This window comes from Myiozetetes cayanensis, unplaced genomic scaffold, assembly GCF_022539395.1.
Source record: "Myiozetetes cayanensis isolate MyiCay16 unplaced genomic scaffold, myiCay2020 scf10, whole genome shotgun sequence".
In the NCBI taxonomy this organism is placed as follows: Eukaryota; Metazoa; Chordata; class Aves; order Passeriformes; family Tyrannidae; genus Myiozetetes; species Myiozetetes cayanensis.
The window spans coordinates 12652954-12680391 of NW_026086605.1; the positions used below are offsets into that span (position 1 = coordinate 12652954).

General features: G+C 45.0%; 1 protein-coding gene across 1 annotated transcript in view; it reads right to left on the minus strand.

Annotated features, from left to right (window-relative positions):
- Window positions 1–24071, minus strand: part of NEURL1 (neuralized E3 ubiquitin protein ligase 1) — a 148226-nt gene extending 124155 nt beyond the window's left edge. Inside the window, exon 1 of the mRNA XM_050338941.1 lies at window positions 23933–24071. Within this exon, the coding sequence (XP_050194898.1) occupies window positions 23933–24017 (85 nt within the window). The 5' untranslated portion in view covers window positions 24018–24071. The remainder of the gene's footprint in view (window positions 1–23932) is intronic.
- Between the last annotated feature and the right edge of the window lie 3367 nt (window positions 24072–27438).

Here is a 27438-nt window from a genome sequence, read left to right on the forward strand (position 1 = left end):
GCCAAATCTAGCAAAGGTTTGCACTTTTCCTTTCCAACACTTTCTTAGAAAGCTGGAAATAACATTACCTTACTTAAGTGGACATTTCAATTAATTTAGTTTTGCTTTAAAATCAAGAACCAAAAAAAGAAAAAAAAAAGCTGAACTTGAACTTACGGGCACTTAAAGCTGTCTCTTTTGACACAGAGCCCACTAAAGGCTTGACAGGCAAGTCACACAGATCTGTAGGAAACCAAATTCTCCAAGGCAGAGCCTGTACATCTCTTCCTGCACCAGAGCACATGGACCACAACCCTAGATGGGGCTCCTGGCTTACTGTATGATACAACACTGGTCATTACCACTTTGAAAGCCAGAGCCTGTTCCTATGAGAGCAGGGTTAGTGATTATGTTCTATTCTTTGTCCTAAGAAGCATTATTTAAATGAAAAATACAGCTGACAATTCATCTGAGCTAGAGATCAGGAACTGCACACTTGCAGATAAAACAGAGCTTCCAAGGTCTCCTTGTTGCTAAAAGCAGACCTCTCCTGAGCTAGCCACACAAGAACATCAGCATCCATCCTTAAAGAAAGGGGTGGGAGACCTCACCTGCAACCAGAGGAGGCAAATGCAAAGCAAATGTGTTAGTGGAAGGCAGCATTTCACAGCAGTTACTGCACTGAGAGGACAGGAGCCAGGTCTCAGAGCTTCAACACCCACCTTTGCCACACAGACACCACCAGGCAGCATTCTCATCCCTCTGCTTTCAGACTGGATGGGAAGGGAAGAAGAGTGTGAGGTGGCACTAATATGCAGATTCAAAGAGATAACTCAGCAGCCCATTCCAAGTGATTCCAATTAACTCAACAGCCAATTCCAATTAACTCCACCCAAAACAAAATCATTTCAAGCTTTTAATGCTATAAGGTATGTCTGGGCAAGTGCAGGAAGGCACAGCAATGAACCTGCCATTTCCCACCTGCTCAAAGGCAAACCCTTTCATTCAGTACTTGATGCTTAGCCAAGTTTATCACCTATCTCTGGCTTCTCTTAGTCATTACATAAAGAAACCATGCTAACCATACTGCTGTACAGAACTACAGAGATCTCTTAACACTAAGAAAGGTTATTAATGGTGTAAAGGAGAAACAGATTGCCTGGGGTGGACCCTCACTCTTTCCTGCCCATTAGAGAGAAGCAATCCCCATATTAAAGGTGGGAAGGAGGGTGCTGTTTTCCATGCAATGGATGAAATGCACCAAGTACAATCTCCAGGACACAGAAACAGAAGACTTAAAACAGACCCAAAGGTGCTGATCACTTGCACAGGCCTGAATGTCACCCAATGACATGCACACACCTGACAAATGGCAGAAAAGAACTTTCTGTGCTAGTTCATTTTTCTTTTCAAGATAGATACGATCACTACATTAGTTATGCTGGAGCTGAACTGTCACAGCTCTTTTATTATTATTTACCAGAATGGCTATCAGCCAGATTTGTACTATTAAATTCCTAAAACATAGAATTACTCTGATACCCAGGAAATGCAGTGTTATGGAAGTGCTGTTATTCCCCAGCTTCTCTCGTTTTTGCTTCTCTCGTTTACAAGGTTCTTTCAGTGCTGGCTGCCCTGCAGGAAACCACAGGAGTCAAGTTGTACAGAGGGATATCTCCCTGCAGGCTAGTGGGGCTGCTGGCTCTCACAGCACTGCTCTCCTGAACCAGCCTCCATCCTTTTAAACCAACTTATTTTTTGAACATAAATAATTCAATGCAGAACATAATTTTTTTTTTTAAATACGCTTATTTTTTCTATCAGCCATTTTATTTTGTGTAATAGCCCTTACACAGTAGTCCTTTGAGCTGACTCAAGGAAGAAAGCACTCCTGTTCTCTTTGCAGAATACTAATACAGTCTTTGGAAGCAACTTTCTAGATTGAATCCTCACAGAGGCGGCACAATCAGGCCTCTTCAGTGAGATGATGAAGAGGCAAAGCACTCTCTTGCAAGAGTCCCACTGTTCCACAAACCCAGCACCTTGTCTGGCCTCTGTGCAATACAGGAGAGAGGTTCCTGTGGTGGTGAAACATGGATGGAAGCAGTATGACACGGCTGCCTTGTTGGCTTCATCTGCTGAATTCCTGATGCAAAGGTGGACTCTTGGTTCACAAAAATGTGAAAATCACAGCCCTGAGAAACTGGCCTTCAGGAGACTGCAAGGGACAGCCTTGCAAAATCAGTGTACACACCATCATCTCCAGCAGGATCCTGCTTGCACAGGGCTCCCCTAGAAAGCAGAAGAGGTTTCAGCAGGAGGAGAATCTTCCCTAAATTGGACAAAAGCTCATCAAATCAAGGCAACAAGCTGGTCAAATAACAACCCACACTCTCAGTTCAGACATGCCTTCAGTCTTCTGTACAATCCCTCCAATGAAGTTTAATCTTCAGCAAAGCCACATAACATGGTCCTTCCAGAGGGATGACTTGGCTTCTCTCCCTGGCCAGACCATCGTGGCACAGCAAGTCTGTTCAGGGGCACAGATGAAAACTAACTTTTCAAAATAAGATGTGGGGGGAAAAGGAATTTCTTTTTCACTGAAAAAAATGGGATTCTCTTGAGTGGCAACCAGCTGTAGGGGAGGAGACGAGCCCAGCAGACCCAACACTGATCAGCTCCAACCTCCCTCCTTTGAACTCACTCTGAGCCATTAATTTGGGTCTAAGTGACAGCAGCAGGAACCAATAACTGACAGCTCTTTCCTGCCACTTGTTTCTGGTTAGAATTAGACCATAATAAGAACAATGTAACTGTAAGTCTCTCCTTTCTTTACCCCTATGCAAAGGCATTGTGAAGCACAGAGGTGAAATGTCTTGGTATCTGTGGGAGAGCTGGGAACATCAAGCAGAGGGATTTATCTCCACTAAGCCCTGCTGTGACTAGTAGACCATGCTGTCTTACATTACCAAGCAGATTTCTGCAGTGTTCAGGCTCTGTTCTTCTGCAGAGATTGCTGCAAAGAAGACAACAGGGACAGAAAGTGCCTCACACTCTTTAGGACTACCCCACCACCATGCACATGTCCAAACCAAGAGTAAGAAAGAGCGAGATGGTTCCTGTCCCGCTGCACTTCACCTGAATGTAGCGGTCCTGTCTCCCTCAGGAAATCACATAAAAGCAGCAAGAAAACTGTCCAGGACACCACTTTACTGTCAGTAGAGGCACATCCATCAGCCAAAAGACTGTTTAATATAATATTTGTTTACAGCCCTGGGAATTTTCTGAGGTTAGATGCTTGTTAATCAAACCATAAAGCAGCCATTCAGCACCTATCCCACAAAGTTTAAAAGCCACCTTCAAATAAAATATAGGAACCTGTACCTAAGCAATATGGCAAATTATGTTTCCAACACAATTTCCCATGCTTCTCTTTTTTCTCCCTTTCTGGCACATCACCACCCACATGAAGATGAAATGAAATGAAAGCCAGAAAGAGACTGTAGTACCTGGTTACACAAGGGGAGCCCATCACAGTAGCAATTCAAAAGCTTGTTCCATGATCCAGCATAATTTTTTAATCCATAAATCTCACTGATTGACACATCTACCCATCCCCAAAGCCATCCATCCACGACAGCAGCAGCTTCATCAAGTGCATTGAGAACTTTGCTGTTGCATGTCCCTGGTGCATTAGCTGGAATTATTACATCCAGCTGCACAGCACAAAGCTACAGGAAACAATTTCATTAGGGTTCCATTAGGCTTAGATGGGTCAGTCTTTTTACATGTAAGAGTATAGTGGGGAATAGCTTTGAGTAATAATCTGAATGCATTGCTAAAACCCTTATCTAAACTACAGATTTGTATTTACAGGCACAGGCTTCCACCCATCTCGCAGCAGCCCACACCAGTGCTTTGGGTATTTAAAGCATGGTGGATCTGGTATTTAAAGCATTGTGGTGCTCATAGCAATGCTCCTCCAGGCTCCTCCAGGCACCTCCAGGCACCTTAGGGACATGAGGGTCATTCCGACTAGTTCACTGCTTTCCAAATAACCCCTGGAAGCTGCCACTAGGCTGGGGAAGGACTCAAAGAAAGAACATCTGCTAAAAAATCAGTCCTGCTTTGCTTAGTGCTTTGCAATTTGCAATTTCCCATGCAATTACTGGCCCACCCTGACCCAGCAAGAAATCTTAAAGACACAAGTTCTTTATTATGCTGATTTAGGGCAACCCTATATGGGATATGGCACAATTCTAATGATCCAACCACAAGAGATTCTGATTTTTTAAGATGATAATTCAGTGTATCCATTCAGCTAAACAGAAAGCTCTGCGTCATAATAAAGCTGTCATGATGTTCTGGAAATATGGTCTCACTGGAGGAACACACTGTAATTTTATATCCAGCTATTTAAGAAGATGAGGCCAAGCCCTGAGTGACAGACACTTTGATGAAACAACACATGAATTAAATATAATTATAGAAAAACAGTGAAACAGAACTAATCATTGAAGCCCCCGTGTTGTACTGTGAGCAGTGTCACAGGGCATTCCCATCCAGACAGCTCCAAATCCTTCCTGAGTATCAGTAATTAAAGTCTGCCAAGCAGCCAGAAGGAGACAGGTCTTGCCACCCCCAGTTTTGCAGAAGGTGAAGTCCACATCCCACCACAGCCCTGGCTGCTGATGCGGCCCTGTGCACTCCCTCCTGCCTGGGCCTTCACCTCCTCTTTGCTCTCTGGAATGGTCACCATGCCCTTCACTTTATTAGGTCAGTGGAAAAGATACTGCACACTCCAACTAGATTCCTCCCCAAGTTCAGATCTAGGACCTGCAGTCATAGTCACATGAAGGAACACTCGATGTACTTCCCCTCCTAAAATTTAGATGTAATTTTACACCAGCCTCTCTCTCTACATGAAATCTTCTCCGTATCCATATTTAATCTAATAAAGAGAATTTAACTGGGCTCAGGAAAACAGCTTTTTTCTATGTTTCCATGCAAATTGGATCTTAAAACCCTTCTTTATGTCAACAGCAGACAACTGTTGTTGCCAGACTTCATCTAGCAGGGTTGGGAACTAACTTAAAAATGGCAGCTGGAAGCATTAAACATTTATTGGTTTGGAGTGCATTGATTTTGGAAATTAACACTTTGCAAATTACTTCTGTGTGAACAGTAATTAAACAGTCAGTCACAGTCCAGTCCAGGTTCTGAGTAAACTGCAACTCTTTTTGTAAAACATATGTATACATAAAAACACTAACACTTCTCTACTGATTTCCATCTGCGCACACCAAATTGCTCTGTGATGATGAATTAAAATTAATTAAAACTTTGGAATGGTTTTCCACATAAAGTTGGAACAGTGGGAGCCCTTGTGGCGGGCACTCAGGCATCATGCCAGTTAAGCTTGCAGGGAGCAGGAGTAGCCGATGCATTGCTTTAAAATACCAAGGACTCCGTGACCTCACGGTCCCAGTGCTAGTATTGCTGGGGTTGAAGTGATGATAACAGTGGGATTGAACTAGTGCTTGTAACAAGGGGAGAAACCATGAGAAAAGTTCAACTGATACTGCCAGGACCCTTACAGGCTCCACATGTGATCCAGGAATAAAATCATAAAGAGTATAAAGCTGCTATTTGCTTTTGAGCTCGCTCGTTCATGTGGGAATAGATTTACTCAAGAGATATTGTAATTTTATTCCCTTAAGAAGAATATTCATCTCCCACTTGTGCTGTTGCACGAAAAGTAATGAAACTCACGCAGTCTTTAATACACTCTTTTTAAAAGAAAATATGTTTTAACTCTGCTTTGAAAGTAGCTTCCTTTTCTAGAACTACAGGTCTTTCTTTTAAACACTGTCCAATAGCCTTTCCAGGACTATTTTCCCATTCACTGCACCTTCATACTCAGGATGGTAAGCATGTCTTATTCATTAAGGCACTAGCTGAAGCCTCGTGAAAGGTAATGGCTGATGGTATTTTACTGAATTGGAAGCAGTGGGTACCATTCTGCAACCTTTCCTTCTTCGGCACAGAGTGCTGTACACTGTATTTTGTTACCAGAGCTGGATTTGTTCCATGCTCCGACTACATCACTGCTTTTTTACTTTCTCTCTTCCCCCAAAACATATGGACTTACAAACCCATCAGAAATGAACAAGCCCACCTACACAGGGACGGTGAGAGTGTCAGTCAAACTCTGAGCTCTCCTTGCATCTGTGCCAACAGAATAGCAGAGGCTCCCCACAGACTGTGCTCAGCCCTAAGGAGCTTACTCTCATTTTACAGGCAATGCTGGGCTTTGCTGTGGTGGTCAGGGAGGCACAGAGGGGCTGCTCTCCCTCGGCAGCCAGGGATTGATCCTGACCTCACCACACTGTGTGTTCCCAGGTACCAGCCAGATGCAGCAGTGCATGGGTGGAGAGGCAGAGCTGGCTCCACAGCAGCACTTGTACCCACAACATGAACCCCAGCCGAGGCACGGGGCAGATGAGGAGAAATCAGAGGGCTCCTCTGGCTTAGCCCAGCCAGGTGAGAACAGGATGCTGCTGGGAGCGTAGGAGGGGTCTTTAATGCAGGGGAGTGGTGGTACCCTGCACAGATGCAGTTAGGAGCTCAGATGGGATGTGGATGTGCTGGCAAGACTATGCTCATTTTATTGTGTGCACATGCACAAAGACTTCTTTTGTTTGCTTTCTCCCTTTCTGTCCCATTCCAAGGTGCAGATTGGGTTCATGTCCCCAGGAAGTCGTGAGCGAGTTGGCAGAAGAAGACGAAGAGAAGGCGGCTGCCAGGAGACTTTAATGAGAGCTCCATCTACCCTCATGGTACAGTTAAGAGTCACATAACGAAACAGAGGCTGGTTTGTTTGTTTTTTAATGAGCTCTATTTATATTTGACTTTAACTATCCTCATTCATTTCCTCTGAATCAAACCTCCACTGCTGAAATCTTGTGCATCAGAGTTAATAAAGGGCAGCTATAATCTGATTTACTGCATCATTCCAAACACGAATGTACTCACAAGAGGGGCTGATAGTTTACAGCAGCAATGTTTAAAGCACAGGAATTGACAGCAAAATTGAACATAACTTCTCAGCGGCCTTGCTGAAGTAATTCCATAGACTTGTGTGAAGCATTTTTTTTCCATGTTATTTTAACACTGAGAGGTTAAGGTTGTTTTTAAAGCTAGGTTTATGCTTCATAAACTGGAAGCTGCTGAAAAGCCTTATCCAACAGATTTCATCTGCCTGTTAGGGATGCCTGAGTTTCAAGATGTCAGAGAGAGTGTAAAACCAGAGGAATTGCATGTGAACCAACCCAAGGAATGCAAGATTGTCAAGCTTTTTACCTTCAATAATGCATTAAAAAACTCCAACAAAATAAATCAAGGGAGTTTGTGACTTACTCCATGTGAAGAAGATTAAAACAAAAATCAGAACTAGTATTCCCTTGATTTCTCCCTGTCCTTAAAATAGAAAAGCCACTGATTCCAACATAGCTAGAAATCTGAAATGGAGGTTTTCTCCTTGGAGGAAGAAATTTTGCCCCTTTTTCCATATTTAAGCTTTGAAACAAAGAGAGCTTCATTCTAGAGGAGCAGCTGTGTAATTAAGACAATTTCAGGATGAACAGTGTGATTTGAGAGCCAAATACTATCTTAATTATATGCATTAATATTCTGCTAAGAAGATGCTTATCAAAAAAAAAAAAAAGAGAGAGATAGTTCATGTTATTGCACAAGGAAGGCCACTAAAAATATAAAAATAACCAAGAAGGGTGAGAGTCCAAGACAGGGTGGGTCACTGCAGGGTGTGAAAGAGGCTCCCAGCTGCTGAGGAAGCGCCTAGCGAGTGATAGAGAACACCCATATCTGAGCAAGGAGAGAGCGGCCAAAAGTCATCTGTTGTCGGTGAACACTCAGCGAGGGACCTCTGTGTCAAAGGCAGAGTTGCCCTGTGGCTGCACCAGCTACTTGGGAAGGATTTTTGGCTGCGATCTGTTCTAATTTTCGGTGAAGAAAAGCAGTAAGGAGAGTATTCACAGAACCAGGCAGAAAAGTGAGAACCAGAGATCAGGACGGGTGGGTTAGAGAGACAAGTCTTGTTTGCTGGACTGGACACTGGGATGCCCTCCTGTTGTGGAGACACGATTCACTCCTCATCTACCGACCACCCCTACTGCCAGGAGTGGGTGAGGAGCAGTGACTGGCCCTGAGCAACAGCCTGGGGAAGCCTGGCTGGCAGGTACAGAGCAGCCAGTGCCCAGTGGACGGGAGCAGTGGGGGCTGGAGCTGGAGAGCAATGTCTGTCACTGCCTCAGATGGAACTGAGCATCCCTCGTCAGAGCCACAGTGTGATCCCACACTGCTCTCCCACCTCTAACCAAGGCTGCGTGGCAAAACCACAGCATCAACTGATCAAGAGAGAAAAGAAAGGATTTCCTTATAGGTTAGGAAGCTGCAGCTGGGTGTGGAACTCCTGATTCCACTGTGAACAAAAAAAAACCTGCACAATGTCTCAGAAGAGCCAGAGGTGCCTTGCTTGTACTGGAACACTGATTTAAGGAATTTGCAATTGTATGACGGCATGGGCTCTCCAGTCTCAGGTGTGTGGGGTGAGACAGGGGGACTTCTGGCTCACAGCCTCAGTGTTGGGCCCTGCATTCCCATCAACCCCAAGAAGTGAGGAAGGCTCCACGTGTGAATGGGAGATCTCCAAGGAAAACCCAGGTGTTGCAGGAAGCAGAGCAGGGAATACAAAAGCATCACTCTTTCTGCTGAACAGGCAAGGAGCCGGCATCATGCAGAGGTGCTGTTCAGGATGAGACTTTGGTGCAAGTGCACTTGGCCCTCCTGCACTTTTATTCTCCCCAAGAAGCACAAGCTCTCTGCAGCAGGAATAATCTTCCTGTTGCAAGCTGGTTTAAAATAATGATGCCTACAAATGTTTAAGGACTCAGAATCCAAATGACATGTGGCAGAAACACAACAGCCTGGCTGTCCTGGGGAGAAATGCTCTATTCTGCATACAGCAGAGGAAAGGGCAGGTTGAGGGCTGAACTACCAATTAGCAGAGTCCAAATTTGTCCAGTTTCTCATGTCCTGCTAAGCCACAGGCCATGGTGGTGAGGAACAGATACTCACAGTCTCTATTGCAGAACAATTTGGATGCAGAGTCAAACCTCGCCTTCAAATTATTCCCAAGATCCACTGCATGAAGGCTGTTATAGTGCACAGGGAAAGCAGCAACATTTTGCCTTAGGGCTGGAATGGCATCCTGTGGTCCAGTGGCTCCAGTGTCTCCTTCTCAAAGCAGAAAGCTCACCAGTGCCTTCCAGTACAGTCTCAGGAGCCCAGCACAGGGATGGGATGGGGACAATTCAATAAGAGTACCCTAGACATTCCACTTTAATCTCTAAACTGTTTAGGACACACTTCTCTCATCCAGCTCAAGAGCGTTTCACCTGCACGCTTTTGACACTACAGAGACAGAGAGGCATTTCAGACTTTCTCTTGCAGCTTGTCACGCACAAGGCTAACAGCCCCAGTGCCATCCCCTGGGAAGGGGAGATGGAAGGGCACCCATGTCACAAACAAATGCTGGATTGTTACTCAACTACACGGAGGGCCAAGGTCTCATTAATTAGCACTGACATTTACAACAGAGACCATGAGATATGAGCGATACAAAGACAGATAAATTCCAAAAGGATTACGGAGAGCAAAAAAAGGCTGTGAGAGTTGTTTTTTTCTTATCCTGAGTTTTCTTTGTAAAAAGAGACTATTGACATTTGAATTTCTTTTTCCATTAAAATGGAAAAGAAAATGTAGTCGTTCTTTTGCCGTGTATCTAAACTGCAAGGTGCTGCACACCACTGAAATGAAAAAGGAACCCTTAGATGGGAAAGTCTCCAGCCACTGGTTTTGTGTGTGGACTTGAAGGTCACGGATCAGAAGGTGTTCTGTGGAAAGGGTCTGGTCTTTGGTTCAGAGAATTTCCAAAAAATGTGAAAGTCCACCAGTTGTCTGCTTCTACTGACACAAGGTTAAGCTCGTGATAAAATAAAACTATCTGCTCTTTCGCATTTGCATCCCAAACCAGAATAAGCCTACTTTGATGCTCTTGCAGACTTGGCTCCTTCCACTGTCTTTCATGTGCTCCAGTTGACATCATCAGGCATTCAGATTCCTTGGATGAGTTCCTCAGCCACTGACCAGTGGGATTCTGCTTTAATTCATCACTCTTTTCTATATGGCAATGCTAACGGCAGAAACAGCTGCCCTCTTTCTGAGCACTAACTAACCCCATTTCTCACCTTCATCTCTGCCCTGTTGCTGATCCCTAGGAAAGGGTCTTCAGAATTCAACAGAGAACCCCAAATCCAGTTCTGGAGAGGTAATCCACTGACAGTGATAGTGGGACAGAGGAAGGTTGGCAGGGCCTGTACTTAATTCCAGCCCAGAGGCAGATCCTCCACCACCACCTCAACCTCCACATTCTTTCCAGGGTGAACATGGGAGGGTCACACTCACATTGAGCTCTGGGGTCTCCTTTCCTCTCCCCTTCCCAACCTGTAGATTTAAAACTCACCAAGACATTAGTATGCCATTAGACTAGAGGGCAGAAGTGTTAATTTCTGCAGTCTGCATCAGCAGGAGAGGCAAGAGGACACTTAATGTATGTCTATGACAACTGGGCAGGGCACAGACAACCTTCTACCTTTATTTAAGAGCTTATTTAAACCAAGTTAGAAAAACCCATCACCCTGGTGTGGTTTTCCAAAGCACAACATATAAAATGCTCACAAGCGCTACGATCCTCAAAACAGCTTTTCTCTCTCCTCTTGCCATCCTGCTAATTGTGATGTCTGGGGCTATAAAAAGGCACAGCACAAGATCATGTCTCTCATTCCAATCTGCTTCCGTGTTTATAACCATAGCTTATCTAATGACACTTAGGAAGTGTTACCAAGGAGACTATTTGCATCCTGCATGATGTTGCTAAAGCAACACTGCTAAATTAGATGCAGCTCTCTTAGCCTTCACCTACTGTATTTGCATTGCTATTAAAATGAAATAGTCACAGGCTTAAACTATATTTGAGTCATTCACTCATCCAAACACCTGAAAATAGTCCAATGGCAGCAGTTATGGAGTTTCCCCTTAAATCTAGCCCATCTAGGTCTCCACCTCTTACGTGTATTTCTAGCTTGCCCATCAGTGTGACCTGCAGACAAAACAAGCCATCTTTCATACTGCAACCTTCCTCCACAGGACACATTTTGCCTATATGTTTTGGCTTTTATTTGAATACATTAGGAGATTTTAACTGTCATAAATAATTACAGCATCTTAGCATTTGATGGAGCACAGCAGAAGGCAATTTGTAAGTAGCATTAATTTTTGAGACACAAAATGGCTCAGAGGCACTGGAAATGCAACAACTTGCCTGGAGTTTATGGGTCAGCTGTTCATCCTTACCCTGAGTCTTGATTCAGCTGTAAAGAGTCACCATTCAAGGGCTTCAAGATGCCCCATGGAAAGATTAAAAGCTAAATAATAATTACTTATTTTACCCTAAATAATAGGGTAAAATACTCATTAAGGAGGTGATACTAAAATTGAAATAAATTAAAACTATCCATCACAGAATCAACTAGATTGGAAAAGACCTCTGAGATCATCAAGTCCAACCTTTGACCTAACACCACCTAGTCAACTAGACCATGGCACTAAGTGCCACATCCAGTCTCTTCTTAAGTACCTCCAGGGATGGTGACTCCACCACCACCCTGGGCAGCCCATTCCAATGCCCAGTCCCTCCCTCTGTAAAGAACTTCTTCCTAATGTCAAACCTAAACCTCCCCTGGCACAGCTTAAGACAGTGCCCTCTTATACTGCTAGTTATAAACAAAAATAAAGGCCAGGGGCTATTTTAGGTGATGTTACAGAATAAATTAAACATAGAAGCTCAAAAGACTACTGGTAGGAGGGGGAGTTAGCAACAGCAACCAAGAGGTGTGCTGGCAATGGTTTCCAAGGCAATTAATAACTTCTCTAGAGTTTGGACATTTGTCCATATGCTAAAAACCATAAAATTCAAATAGCACCCCACCCCCCCCAGACACACACGTTGATGTAGAAATATGGACAACTGTCAGGAACGTTACAGTAATTATTACAATTGTGTGACAATGTATTGTATTTATTGTACATATACAATAAATATAATTTAACTGTATTCTTCATCACACCAAGCAATGTCACAAGCAAAGGCACTGGACTCTGAACTCAAGTATTCTGATGCAAATCAAGAGCCATGTATTACACCCACAGTTTTCTGTTCTGATGGTCTGAGCAGTACATTTTGGTCAACAACACATAACAATAAAATGCCATCCTTCCAATACCCAGCTGGAACTCTCCATCACTATTTAATATGTTTATTCCAAAAATAAGTCCTGCTTTTAACACTTTCAAATTTAACAGATAAACTCAGGCAAGAGCATAAATACTTGGCATCTGTCACTGAATTCAATCAGCTTCCTGAATCAGAGCAAAAGCACCCTGTTCCAGCTCTGCTGCAGTGCATAACATGGTTTGGGTGCCTCTGATTAATAAATCCCTGCTTTAGCCCAGAAGCACTACTAAAAAGCACACCTGGGAGCATTTTACTATATATAAAACCTCTGTTCCAACAGCAGATTTGATCTGCCTGCAGAATCTAATCACAAGAAGGCAACTCTCCTTCCTGCCAAACAAGCTGCAGCACAAGAAAGCACATGTCCAGAAAGCATTTCACCTGCCAGCGCTTGTAATTGCTTATGCCTGGGAATTTCAGCTGAAATACCAGAATCTGGACTGGGAACGAATTTGCTAGCAGTGTTGGGCTCCAGGTCAGCTAGCCAGCTATGTCCTTCGGCTTTTGTGCTTTCAGCAATATTTAAGGATGCTTTTCAGAGGACTGCAAGAGAAGAAGAGCCCAAGTGAGTCAGTGGTAGCTGAACGCCTTTGCCTCCTCTCAGAAGGATGCTGCTGATGCTTTGCTGGGCAGGGAGGGAGTGATGTGGGCAGATGGAGATGAATGCCTGCTCAACTGGGTCAATGGACTGGGAATACAGACAAAGACCTTAAGTTCTAGTCTCTCCACAGAAAGCAAAACTGGACCTCAAGTCTGGGTCACATGAACTCTGTGGGAATTGATGGATGTAGGACTAATGTGTTCAACATGAACTGAATCTTCCTCCTGCTGAACAGTGATGCAAAATGTAAATAAATCATTTGACCCCCTATACATCAACCTATTTTAGGATGAGGGCATGGCACAATCTCTTTCCTGCCTCCTAGAAGCAGCTGCAGTGAGGTTCAGTTCCTCAAGTTTTGTCACATAGCAAATAAACAATGGTTCAAGCCTCATGGGACTCCAGATTCACAACAGCCATACTCCCTCATGCTTCCTCCCATGGCCACACAAGAAAACTCCATGACAGTTTAGAAAGCAGCCTACAGTCCTCTGTGGGAAAGGGTTATGTCCACCCAAAAAGGCTGCAGAGGGTCCTTTTCAGCTGCCCCTGCTCAAGGGGAGCTTTCCCAGGACCTAACCCTTCTTGCTGACTTCAGGAGCCCCATGTGAAACAGGCCAGGGGATCTCCCAGGAAGGGTCAAAAATGAGGATTTGATTACCAGCAAGGCACAGAGAGGGGTTATCAACCTTGCCACCAGCCAGCTCCTCATTCCCCTATGGGAAATAAGATCAAAAGGAAAAAGAGGTTTTTTCTGTGCTAACTATGCCTCTGAAATTTTCCAAGGACCTTCTGTTGGTTTTGGATCAGGTCCTAGACCCATGTGGACAGAGTTCAGTGTGTCTGGATTATTTATAAGCAAAAGGGTTCCCTCTGGAATCAAGCATGTAGAATACCTTATTAAAACATGCCCTGCTCTGTATCTGGCCCAATGGAGTTGGCACGAAGAAGTTCTCAGCACATCCTAAGAAACGCTGCTGGACTGTGAGTTGTCATTACTTCCCTCATCTCAGTTCCTCCGTGGCCTTATCTAAACTATGTCATAAATCTTCTGGGTTTTCTCTGAACTCTCCCCCTCCTAGTGACATTCTGTACTTCTGAATAATGTTGTCTCCATATGAATTACAAGGGACACAGTAATAGTGCTCTACCAGAAGCAAGGGAAGCAGTGGGAAAGCAGCTAAAAGCTACACTGAACTGCTTCCTTACTTGTAATTTTCTGTCATGCTCTGAGTTGGAAGATTAGATAACGAGACTATTTATAGCGGCATTGCTGGATGTGTATCACAAAACCTTTATTGTAAGACCACCGCAAGTATAAAATTTTAATTTTGCCTGCTACTTGCCTGTGTCACAGCTTCATTTGCAGCAAAGCATTTTTTCTTTTGCTGCAGGGTTATTAATAATGGATGTAGCAGTAATATTTCCGAATTGGGAGTTTACCCTCAGTCACTGTTCCCACCCATCACTCCGTAATTTGTCCTCCTGGCCTTGATATTGGACTGACAACAGCAGACTGGCAGTATCTGTTCAGCCACTGAACACACTTTGTGTGGGCAAGAGCAACCAGAGCTCACTCCATTCCCTGCTACAGGTCCCACCTGCACAGCTTCTCAGGTTGAAATCTTCGGCTACTTTTTAACCTCTCTGCTAAGTCCTCCAGTACACACCTGTAGGGTCCAACAACAACTGTCCAAAGGAAATGCACTGTACACCAGATAATCTCCAGGGGCCATGAGGCACCCAGCAGATGGTGAGAACTTTCTTCCACAACTAACGCAGGGCAGATTTCAAGCAAAGATGAGCAAAACTCTCAGCTGTCAGTACTTATCACTTGACATTTCAGCTCTAAACCTTTAAAAACAAAAGGTATTTGTGGTTTTAATTAGGGAGAACTTTTTGCACCTTTATTTTATTTCATGCTTATTAAGGATGTGATTCTTGAGGGGTCATACCACTAAAACTAAATGATACACAGAAACAGGAGTGGGAATGTAGAAATCCAGTACTAACATCAGAGTTCACCCAGGTCCCTCACTATGTTTTCACTGCATTTTTTAATAAAGAAAGTAAATTTCAATCACTTCTCTTCTTTCTGTATTTGATGAACATAATCAATTAGGAACATTTTCTCTTTTCCATTTTCTATCACATCTATTGAAGTGACTCACTCACGTAATACACAGATTCTGTTTGCAACATTTACAGTTATTTGTGTCCCATCTTCTACAATGACTCAATATTTCTATGGGAAACCATCTCTTCCCTTCCTGCCTAGTAAATACTCATTAAGTATAAAAAAATAGACATTCATCATGGATAAAAATGATCTTGCAAGATAGGTATTTAGAAACACAATGGCACCAGTTGCCTAAATCAAAGAAATCACGAATAGTACCAATACAATTAAATGCTATATTAAAGAGGCATTACTTAAGGAGGAGATTTGAACTAACCTTACGATGAAGATATGGAATCTGGATGGAAGATAAGCTCTGCATCCATATCTGCTTGGTTTATCTGGCCAAAGCCCTAGCAGTAGTAAGTTAAGACCCAACACTGAGCTTTACATTAGATGGTGTTGATGAGCAGCAGAGCACAAAAAAAACCAGTCACGTCTCCATCCAAGTAGCAGTTAAAGGGAAATCGAGCAGAGCTTATGCCTAACAGAGGACAAAAGATGATCAGCAGGGGTTTTAAATCATATGTTGATATATGGGCAGTCAATGTAAATTAGAATGAATCAAGCACTACACAATTACACTTCTGACTGAGCCAAGGTGTGGACCACAGTTTGCAAGCAAGGTGAAGCCAGAGAGATGTTCAGACAGGGCCTGCTGGCAAAGACTTTCATACTCTCATTCAGCTCCCCTAGTAAAAAAACCAATACTTCAAAAGTGTCCCTGATTATTCCACTGGGACAAAGGATCCCAGATTTTCAGCTCTGCTCAGCATCCCATGGTCCCTGGGCTCACCAGAAGCTGGGCTCCCTCTTTGCTAGTTACTGACAGCAGCACCGGCTAGTTACAGAGCTCCCCAGTCACTGCTGAATTGATCTTCTCAAGTCCTAGATGCTAGATATAGGATGTGTTCTGCTCATATCATAAAAATTATGAGATTAAGTCAATAGGGAATCCCTGCATACACCCATGCACGTGTGTGTAAGCCCACACACAGAGGAAAACCTGGAAGTGTCAGCGTTACCAGTGTGAAGCTAAAATACTGCTTACAGAGGAACAATAGAAGAGGGAAACTCCACAAGCAATGCCAGTGCTTTTGAATTTATTTTTACTAAAATGTTATTACTGTTTAAAAAAAAAAATCACATTAAGTTGTAACCAGGTGGGCGCCAGTCTCTTCTCCCAGGCAACCAGCAGTAGGACAAGAGGGCAGGGGAGGTTTATGTTGGATATTAGGAAGAAATTTTTTACAGAGAGAGTTATCAGACATTGGAATGGGCTGCCCAGGGAGAGAGATGGTGCAGTCACCATCCCTGGAGGTTTTTAAGATGAGACTGGATGTGGCACTTAGTGTTATGGTCTAGTAACCACGGCAGTGTTGGATCAAGGGTTGGACTTGATAATTTTGAAGGTCTTGTCCAACCCAGTTGATTCTATGATTCCATGATTCTGTGAAGTGTTTTTTTTGAAACTAAAGAACCTGCCATGGCACTTTATCGCTGAGAGTATTAAGATTTACTTTTCAGAATTTTGCATTAAATAGCCCTACAGTTTAACCTGAGAGTTTTCTGACAGCTGAGAATCCTTCTCTATGCTTCAGCAAAGAGCTGAACCGAGGCACACTAATACCACCATGACATCCTCCACCCTGTAATTTTAAAACACAATCCTATTTTAATCCTGTAACTGAAAGGCCAAATAACCAGTAAAGTAAACATGAACTTATAAACAACACACTTTTACCAGCTTGGGATCCCCAAGAATGAATGGAGATGAAAACTTACCCCACATAGTTGCATTAACCCAGACCTTAGTATGGGTAAGTAGCCAAGAGTCTGCCCTCCTTCCCAGCTACTTAGCTAGCAATGCCCTAGTTAGCCAGGTTAAAAGGCAGCTCAGGGTCATGGATACATGTCCCACTCAGCAGAAACTTTAACCATTTCCAGACCCTAACTTCCAGTTAAAATTCAGCTCTCGTCCCCAAAACTACTTTGGTACTTGTGGCACAGAACTGAGCACCTGCACAGTGCTGTGATTAAACCACGAAACTACTTTGGGATTGGGCAGTTTGCAGCACAGCACTGAGCACCTGCACGGAGCGTGATTAAGGTTAATCTTGGATCAACCGTTTCAAGATGGAGACAATCCTGAAACACAGGTGCTGTGGATCCTACTCCTTGAGACAGCCCAGAAGTGGATTACTCAGATGTCCTGAAATTTCAAGGCAGACCAAGTCAGAGCATGTGTGGATCCCCAGTTTGAAATAAGTAGCCACTGTGAGGGTACACACTGAAAGTAAAACAACATGTACTTATGTACTTGCCACGGGCAACAATTTCAGTGATGCAGAAGTAGCTGGTTCCTCCAATTATCCTAGCAGCAGTAGGTAAGAACAGCTGCCAAATCTGAAATATTCCAGGCCTCTGTATTAGAAATCTTCCCAGATATGGCAATAACCACAAAAGCTGCTATTTCAACAGTGTAGGAAACAAAATTAAGCAGGGGCTACTTAGGCTTCTGTCATTGGGAGGTCAATGTAAGCAAAGAGAACCTGCTTTCTCTTACTTCAAAAGAGCCCACAAATGCATAAGCAACTGTATTTGTCATAATCACATTGTGCAAGAGACACAGTCTCATCTAAGAATGCTTGTACAGGGACCTCAACACAATCTCTTCTGTACCCCAAATAAAGCCTGTGCGTGATTTTGAGGCTGACTGGCAATGAACCACTCTGTAAACAACTAGGCAGGGATGCTCATGATAAACAGGATGGATCCATCTAGAGACCAGCCAACACCAGAACAGGCTCTATCCCTCTATCTCCAGCTGCAGTGTGTGAACAATCCAGCTCCAGCTTTCACTGTTGTGCAGAAGTTCTCATTTCAGCACTATCCTTATCAGCTAAACACAGGTAGCCTTAGGAAGACACCCGTGGGAAGTTGATATGAGTAGGGCCAGTATGTGGTCTTTGTATGTCATAAACTTCAAAGGATTCCTCTTTCATGACCTCCTCCAATCTTCCATAAAATTGGACCCATTTTAGCATCCATAACATCCACTATTAATGAACTCTCCTGAGCAACTAACTACTGCAGATGGTTACAGCCTCTTTTTGTTCAAAAGAAGGAGGAATCAGCTTCATTTGATATCCTCCTAATCCTTGTACTGGAAAAGACAGTGAAGAGTGCAGCTCTGCCCCTTCTTTACATGCCCATCCCATGCCATTTCCCATCCTGGTTATCTCTTTTTCCAGAGACAAGATTCCTAGTTTATTCAATCATTCCTTATATAAAATTAATCTAGACTTATAACTGTCCCCGTTGCCCTCCTCTGAACCTTTTCCAGTTCTTCTGTATTTTTCTTTAGATTTTGGAACTACACACAACATTCAGATTTACACAATAGTCTATTAGTGACCTTTATTTTCTTCTGTTTGGCTTCCCTTATAATTTCTAGTATTTAATTTGCTTTTTTTAACTGCTACTGAGCCTGACACTAGTATTTGCAGCTCTATCACCTTGCTGATGTTTTGGTTCCTACTGGTTTTGAAGAGCAGCCTTTCTTGCCTCTAAAAAATACATAGAATCACCTGTGGTCAAGATACCACATGATTTCCTGGGAAATTTCTGACAAGATGCACCAACACCTGCTCCACCAATAGGCTTCAGCATCCTATGAAAAGGACAATGGGAAAGGAAAAGTAAGAGCAATAAATTGTTGCACAATTTTAGGCAGTTTAAATGCAATAAATCAAAGTTCAGTAGCTAGGGAAAAAATCTAGTGCTTGGGAGAGGGCTGTGTAAACCCGAGAACCTCAGGCAGGAAAAACTTTATACCTATAACCCAGACACACTGGCAGGTCAGAGGAAAATCCATCATGACCCAAGACAGAATGAAAGCAGAAGGGCAGAAAGCAGGAGGCATCCTTCAAAGCCTTGAATGATGAAACTTCTGACTCCATAAGGCTGGAAGAAAATGAAACAGTACTTCAACCAAGAACCGATTATGATAGCAGTGGGAGCTGAGATTATCTCACAGCGTCACTACTGGTATTCCCCCAGTGCACTGCTTGCACCCCAACTTCTAAGTACCATGACCATCAGCTGCTGATGGCTTTTTACTGCCCCCTTAGTCCATCTAGTGAGTGCACAAAATGGAGCCGGTAGCAGGACAGTCTTTCAGTGATATACAATTATTGAAATGCCTACACCAGCCAGATTACCATCTTCTGCATGCATTTCACAAGCTCATAAAACACCGATGAAAGGAGAAAAAAGTCTGACATACTTATGTGTCAATGGGATATAATGTTTGGAACAGTAACTGCAAAAATGCAGGCAAAGACTGTAAAATCGTGACTGGTACCCTGCAGGGGCCAGGGAAAGCAGGAAAGCCTCTGCCTTCCTGGTAAAGTGCTGCACAACATGCTGCCTTTCTGGGGGCTCACAGCCAGAAAGGTGCAACTCCCTTCACCAGATCACTGCTGACTCTGACTTCAGGTTTCCTATCAAAAGAATGGACTAGGAACTGTCCTGACAAGGTACCAGTCTACTTCATGTGATACTCTGGACATATAAACCTCAAATCATCCCAGAGAGATCACCCAGACACGTGAGTAAAAGCTCTCTGTATGAATGAGCAGTAAGTACAGGCAGCCATGGAAGCACCCAGCACAACATGACTCAGACCTTGACAGGAGCCTCCAGATGCCACTGTAATGCAAATAAAAAGTAATAACCCATGAGTAATCACCCACTGTTGAGAAGAGAATCCCTGACAGCTCGGGCTGTTTCTGTAATATTGTGCATGCATTCTTTTGTATAAGTATCATAAGGTACATTAACCTGGGAGAAAATCAACAGGAAGAAATCCTGCTTGCTGCCACTCACCATGGAAATCTACCTCCCAAGGCAAGAGGCGGCTCAGGAAAGAGCACTAACCTGAGTAGGAGGCTAGAGGAAAGGATTTAAGAAAGGAGACAGTAATACTTCTTAGCTTTTACAATGTAATATCGATCTGCTGTCTACAGGAATGGCTAAGACTTCTTGATGCTGAGGACATGGAGACAAGTGAGGACAAAAAGCCACTTGTCCACGGAACATGGGAGATGGCATTAAGGTCCTGTGTCTCACTTCTGACCCAAGAGCTAGCAAAAACTGCATTTCTATTATCCTGGACCAGCAAATCTGGGAACTACACAACAGCCTTAAAAGAGTACACAGCCCACACATCACAGTAGGAAAGGTTAAACATCCAGTAAGACTGAGCAGCACTCAGCAACAGCCAGAGACTGGGAAGAGGTAACACCAGGCAAGGAGGGGAACTTACCGAGCTAAACCAGGATTAGAAAGGAGGGTTAAGAGAGGAGAGTGAATAGACCATCCTGCAAGAACCTTGGGGCAGGAAGATGGGTTGAACCAGGGATGTATGTCCTGAGAAATAATAGAAGTCTCCTTTGATGGAACATTTCAAGCCAAACTGCCCTGACACAAGTAAATAAACAGTACACAGAGCCACGGGTGCGAAGGTCGATCTTTTTCATCTCAGAATACAGGAGATTAGATACTGCTGGAGTTTTCCCACTTGGTTCCACTCCAAACAGCCATACACACCTTGTTTGATAGTTATCACAAACCATATATCAGAGAGGGTGGACAGCAAAAATTTCCTGGAGTTTATCTGGCTGCATCATTAAGGAGATTGTTACCAGATAATCATGATCTTTTGCTCAGCATTAGGAAAGTACACAAAGGATCACCTTCTGTCACCCCTGACAAACAGCCACATCTGGGTTATGGGAAGGGAAATACAGGAATGCTGAAAATAATCTCACCTCAACCTCCCCATCATGATATCACAAAGTGATAACCTCCTTTCAGCCACTGTCCAGGACTTTAGGTTTAACGGCTCCAACAGAACCACGGCATCTGATCAGCTGTGGTCCTGGAGGATTTCCACTGACTGACTACAAACCAGCCAAAGCCTGCAGGCACAACTGTGGCACCAAAATCTGGAATGACAACATAGACATGATATACTGCTTTGGAGTAAGTAATTCCAAAGTGCTTGCATCTGCATAACAGATTTTAAAGTACTGTCCTACTCAAAAAGCAATTCTAAAATCATCAATCAGCCCAGGGTTCCAGGTTTACTCTTGCAGGAATCTTCAGAAAAGACCTGCCCATTTCAATTACCTGTTTTTAAAACTGCAGCTGAAGTCTGAGAAACAAGCTGGGAGCTTTCCTCCTTATGCATGACCATCAAAAGCAAAGCAAGTATTCTGCCAGCCATGTCAGCTTTTCTGAGATTTCTGTGTTATGCCTTTAACACCACCAAAAGTATCACATGGTCTTGAGAAGATTTATGTAACTAAAGGTGACCATTTTTAGTGGGACTCACAGAAAGGCATAAAAATTTTACTCACGTGTGGGCAACAACTCTACCACGTACAGAGGTCTTACTTCTTACATAGCAAAGATGAACTTGTAAGGTTCAGGGATTCAATTCCAAGTCCCCAGACCAGCCTAGGAAACAACACAATCATAGCTCTTTCTTTAGCAAGAATGAGCCCAAATCACCCATTGGCACCAAGGTAGGAAGAGGTCTTCACAGAAGAAAGATGGTGGCCAACTCATCAAATTTCAGTATCCCTAACGTTGAGCCAGACACTGAAGGAAGAACAACTGAGGACCTTCAACCACTTTATAAAATGTTAAATGGCAGATATATAACAAAGCTGTGTGACATTCATACTTTCACTGCTATGCCTCGAGTCCATTTTACAGAAACCTGTCAAATGCAATCAGACTTGTTTATTCCACATTTAAATGTAGGACCTGAGGCAGTCTGGTTTCAAAAAAAAGACAGAAAAGGCACATATTGTCCCTGGCAGTTGTTTGGTTTTTACAACAATGGCAATCCCTTGTTCAGTCTTTATTCCAAATAAAAATTATTTCAGTACTCTGCTACATTACAGTCTTGAAAACATTTCTGCTTGCTGCCTCAGCACAGGTAGAAATTTAGTAAAAATGGAAATTAAAGGAAGAAATAAAGAAACAGAGTGTCATTAACACATAATTCCCACCCTTCCCCCCCCCCCCAACATCATGTGATTCATACAGAGCATCTTCAAATCTCATATAAGCCACTGATAATGGATTAAGTAGCAGTGTCCCTTCTGGCTCCAGTTTATAAATTCTTATCTGCTTAAGGTTGCTCCATAAAGACTTCCAGCTGACAGCATGATTCTTAAAGAGACAAATCCTCCCTGGCAGTTTACAATTGCATACCAACAACTACAGCATTGCATGTGCCTTCATGTTTGCATTGATAGAGGATGATGGTTCACTGGTTAGGGTTCAGCATCTCCCTCCTTGCAAGTGTAATTTTAAGCAGAGCCATTGCCTGAGCTGAGTTTCTGACTGACTTTGCCCATGACAGAGCAGTAAGCATTCCTAACGTCTCCGTGTATGGCCGTTAAAACAGACATGATATAATCACCCTCAGCTCGCACAACTGTTCCAAATCATCCAAGTACAGACGAAGGGAGTAGAGAGTCGTAACAGGAGAATAATGCAAGTATCAGAAAATCCTTCAGTATAACAACCAGTTCCTCAGCTCATCATTAACCATTTCCACTCCCCTAGACTATGCCAAAGAAGTATCCAAAAGCTCAGTAACAATGAGGGTGAACAGCACCATCCATACTTTCGACGCCGGTGGCTGCAAATTCTGCAACACACAAGGGAAGCTGCAACAAGTTATGATCTGAAATGGCTGTGGGAGCAGCCACCTTCTCTCATTCCCTGCTTACAGAGAGATGTCTGACATCCGCTACCCCCCATCATCCACTGCCTTTGGCTGTGAAAATGAGCTTAGTGAAGGGGTACCCAGGTGGTGTTGCACACACATGGTGTGTCCTGCTGCCCAAGCAAATCCCTTTCATGAACGATGGGTTACTTTCTGCTACCACCCTCCCAGCTTATGGCAAAAGGGGGTTAAAAAGGGCAGGGACAGAAGAAACCTTAGGTAGCCTCTCCTATTCACATAACAGAAGTCACCCCCATCCCATTTGGTCCCAACAGGTCCCCAGGATTTCAGAAAAGGGATTTCATCCTTGTGAGGAACAGAACAGCCACATGTGGTGGACAAGGAGCCCCAAATACTGCCTGCCCTCCTCCAAACAAACAGGACTGAAGTCTCACGCACACACATTCCTGGGGCACCCAGAATAAACACCAAAGCAAAGCCTTCATTCACCGATAAACACTTGGGGATTCTCTGGTGGTCCAACTCCTCCGACTTGTCCCTTGCTTTCCCGGGGCAACTCTGCCTGGAAAGACCTGTGCACCAATCAGCCACCTATGGGGCACTGCCGGGGAAGAAGCGACAGTGCTGGGAGCGTGGCAGTGGGCTCACACCGCGAGAGGGCACGGGGTGCAGGCATGGAGCCATCCCACCCCGGGGTGTCCAGGGAGCCCAGCCTGTCTCAAGGTGTCCGGGATGCCTGTCCAGCGTGGGGTACTCAGGGTACTGTGAGCACCCCTGGCGTACTCAGGATCTGTGTCCTCCCTGGGTGCCCATCCCAGCTGGGGGTGTCCGGAGCACCCATCCCCCTCCGGGCTGCACGGGCGCCTCAGATGCCCGGGGATATCGCGGGTGCTCGTCTTGACGGGGACGCTCAGGGTGCCGGGGATGCCGGAGGTGCCCGCGGTGCCGGGGGCGCCGACCGAGCCGTACCTTTGAGGCGGTGGTGGCGGGCGCGGTGCAGGCGGCCCTGGCCGCCGCGGGGCAGCGCGGGGATGCTGGAGAAGCGGCTCCCCATGGCGGCATCCGAGCCGGGCCGGGCCGGGCGGCACCGCGCGGGGTCTGTGCGGGGGCGCTGCGGCGGCGAGGGCGGCGGGCTGCGCTCGCTCCGAGGGCTGCGAGAGCCGCGGTGCCGCCCGCCGGGCCCCTGCCCGCACCGCCGCCGCCGCCCTGCGCTGGCTCCGCGGCCGCTCGGAGCGGCGGGGCGGGGCGGTGGCTCCGCGGCCCCCCCGCCGCGCCCCGTTGCCATGGAGACAGATGTGCCGCCCCGGGGAAGCACCGCCTGCCCGCCGCCCAGATGTGCCACCGCTGGAGCGACAGGTGGGGGCACGCAGAGACTCTCCCGACCCATCCCCGCCCCGGGTCGCTCCGGATGCCCAGGACGACACACCCCGAGCGGCAGGCGCAGGGTCAGGGGTATTTTTGCCCTCCATTGCCTCCCCGGGACGATGGTGGGCTGGACCTCCCTCACACCTGCTGGCCCTAAACTCACTTCACCAGGGCCAGCCCAGCACCCTCCCAGCATGGAAATCCGTGGCTAACCCCAGAATTCAAGCCCTTCAAAGAAGCTGCATCGTGCAAGAGCACCCACCCAACCAGACCTGCTATGCTGGAACGCAACTGTCCTAAACCGATTAGGGTTCTCATGGATGCAAATTTGTCAGAGCAGCATGGGGGAAGGCAAAGTGGGTGGGCTAGCAGCTCCTTGCCCTATCCTAGGACAAGTGGATGACCAGGCAGATAATCAGAGGGATGAGCAGGTCTCTTACTGGTCCCCAACCTACCCTCCTTCACTTATGTCAGTGGCTCAAAGCAGTGACGAGCTCCAGTCAAGCTCAGGGAAGTGGGGTTGGAAGAAATGGGGTGAAGGGAAACACTTTGCTGGCAGATCTCCTATGAAGGGTCAGGAGCTCATACTGGTGAAGTGTCAGCATGGGGCAGCACTGCCTGCACAGATGGCTTCTGAGAACTGCTGCAATATAAACACATCCCACACAATCTGGGGCTGCCCTGTGGTGGCCGTAGTCCTCTGTGCAGAGATGAGCCTCTGCACAGCCCCATTTTCAAGGGCATCCATACTGCAGACACAAACTCACTTGTACCTGCACAGGGCAGGCCCACATGGCTCAATTTGTTGCCCTAAGAGAGAAGGTCCTGTGTTAATACCACACTTGTCCACTGCCTGTCTGTTATGGAGACACCCAGGCCAGTGAGTTGCTCCACAAAAGCATCCAGGACCATACAGGGTAGTGAGGTTCCCCTTGTCCTCAGCCCAGCAGCACCTCGGCTACAGGGGAATTTCTGCTGTGATGGGCACAACCCAAGTCCTGAAAGAGTTCCACTGGTACCACAGGAAAATCAATCCACAGCTGATGTTGCCTATTGCATAATTACATTAACTTTTTCTTTTTCTGCAGGTTCTGGAGACATGGTTGCAAGATTCATCTAGCGTCTCAGTGAATGCTGAAGGCTGAGGGCAGCTTCCACTGAGCTACATCAAGGCTGTAAAATGTCTTTTTCTTTCCTTCTGTTGCACAAAAATTTAATGTTCTGCTTCCTTCCAGAAGGTGATTTTGTCCATCTATCCACGTACCTCCACCCTCCACTTTCCTTCCTCCTATTAAATGTAAGAAAAGCCTGTCCTGATCAGGAACCACATATGAACATTTTCACCCTGAAAACAATTACTGCTGCAATTTCCCCAATCAGAGGACCAAGAGACCCCCTGTTCTCTGAAGCCACTCAAGTACCTAACTTTCAGAGGTGAAGGGGAAGGTTATTTCTGAGGTTAAATAATAAGATTTGATGAGAAATACTGAAAATCTCAACCAAAATCTGATGCTGAAATCCAGATGATGATTTGTTTTGGGATGTGTGATGCAGGGGAGCAGGCTGAGGATTTGTTACTGTCCTGCCCAGCCTTTGATTGTATCATGGGTGAGATGTAGACCATGTTTTTGCATCCTTTCTCATTCTCTCAAAAGTAGAAAGGGATGACCACACCAGTCAGAGCGCTGCCATGGTAGTGTGGGGTTGAACTCCTGCTTGAAAACAAGCCCTCTGTGTTCGGCGCTGACAGCGTACTGGGTCCTGCTTTAGCCCCATGATAAATCCATCAGCTGCCTCCACATGCAGGAAGCTTATGAGCTGAGGTGGGCCAGAGACTGAGACTGAGTCACATCTTTATTTATATCTTTTGTGAACACTGTATTTCCAGCCAGCTCATTACAATGAACACACAAAAAAACACAGGACTGGAATGACCCTTAGATGGGCAACTCTTGCTTCTCATCATAAAATATGTTTCATCCTGCTGAAACTAATTGTCTTCAACAAAAAAATAAAAATATCCCCCTGTTCTTTCTCTATGCCTTTTCTCTAATCTCTCTCTCTGCCTCTCTGCTTGTCCTTGAATTGAAAGAGGTCTTGAGTAAAAGGAGACTTCATGTTTAATGTGGCAGAAAGAGGTGTCAGCATAAGGCAAATTATAATGGAAAGAGGCATCTTCCCATGGTGTAAAACGAAAAAAGGAAAAACTACCAGAATTTTGGGCTGGAGGCATAGGGGACATCCATCTAATATCGCAGGAAAGATTTCTGTGCAGTCATCCATTAAATGACAGGCACTCACGCGTGCATCATGCACGCTGCTCACTATGCCTTGTGCGATAGCTCACCGTGTGGTACACCCGCTCCCAGAAGGACTTTCTGCTTTCTGCTTCCACCAAATCCTCTCTGAGTTTTAGACACCAATCGCCACTTTAACGTTGGTACCATAGTGTATTTAACTATACCCCAAAGGCTGATGGATTATGTACTCAACCAGCTCTCTTATTACCTTGGAGGACCAAAGTAAAACGTAGTTACATCAGTGAAAGGAGGAAGCCTTATAGATCTGCTTTAGCGACATGTTCAGCTTTCATGAGGGATGGGCTTTGCTTTGCCTGACACAGCAGCTTACAGTTCACACCGTGGGGAAGAATGCAAAACAGCACCAGGGGTTTGCTGTGATCATATCTTGGTTCACTTTATCAAAGAGTCCTTGAATTTGCTCCTGACACCGGCTGGAGAAGGAGTGAGAAGGAGGGGCTGCTTGCTGTCCTTGCCAACTTATGTCAGCTCTTCCTGAAAAAAATGTTGAGCAGGGTGAGAAATATGCTCTGCGATCACAGGAGCCCTTGATAGACAAAACAGGATCACACTGATTCTGGCTGGGGTTTTGCCTTTTTCCTGTGCTCTAGCAACAAAGAGCACTGAAACAGCTTGCTGAAACTGCAGGGCTTTCACACCATCAAGTCAGGAAATTCCTTCTTTCTTAGTATCAGTGATATCAATTGAATTGGTTAATTAGGGACATGCAATTTCTTGGTACTGACTCTGTCAGGTAGTGGGGGTCTGGTACAGAGCTTGCTGTGTGACAGAGCGGGATGAGTTTGCACT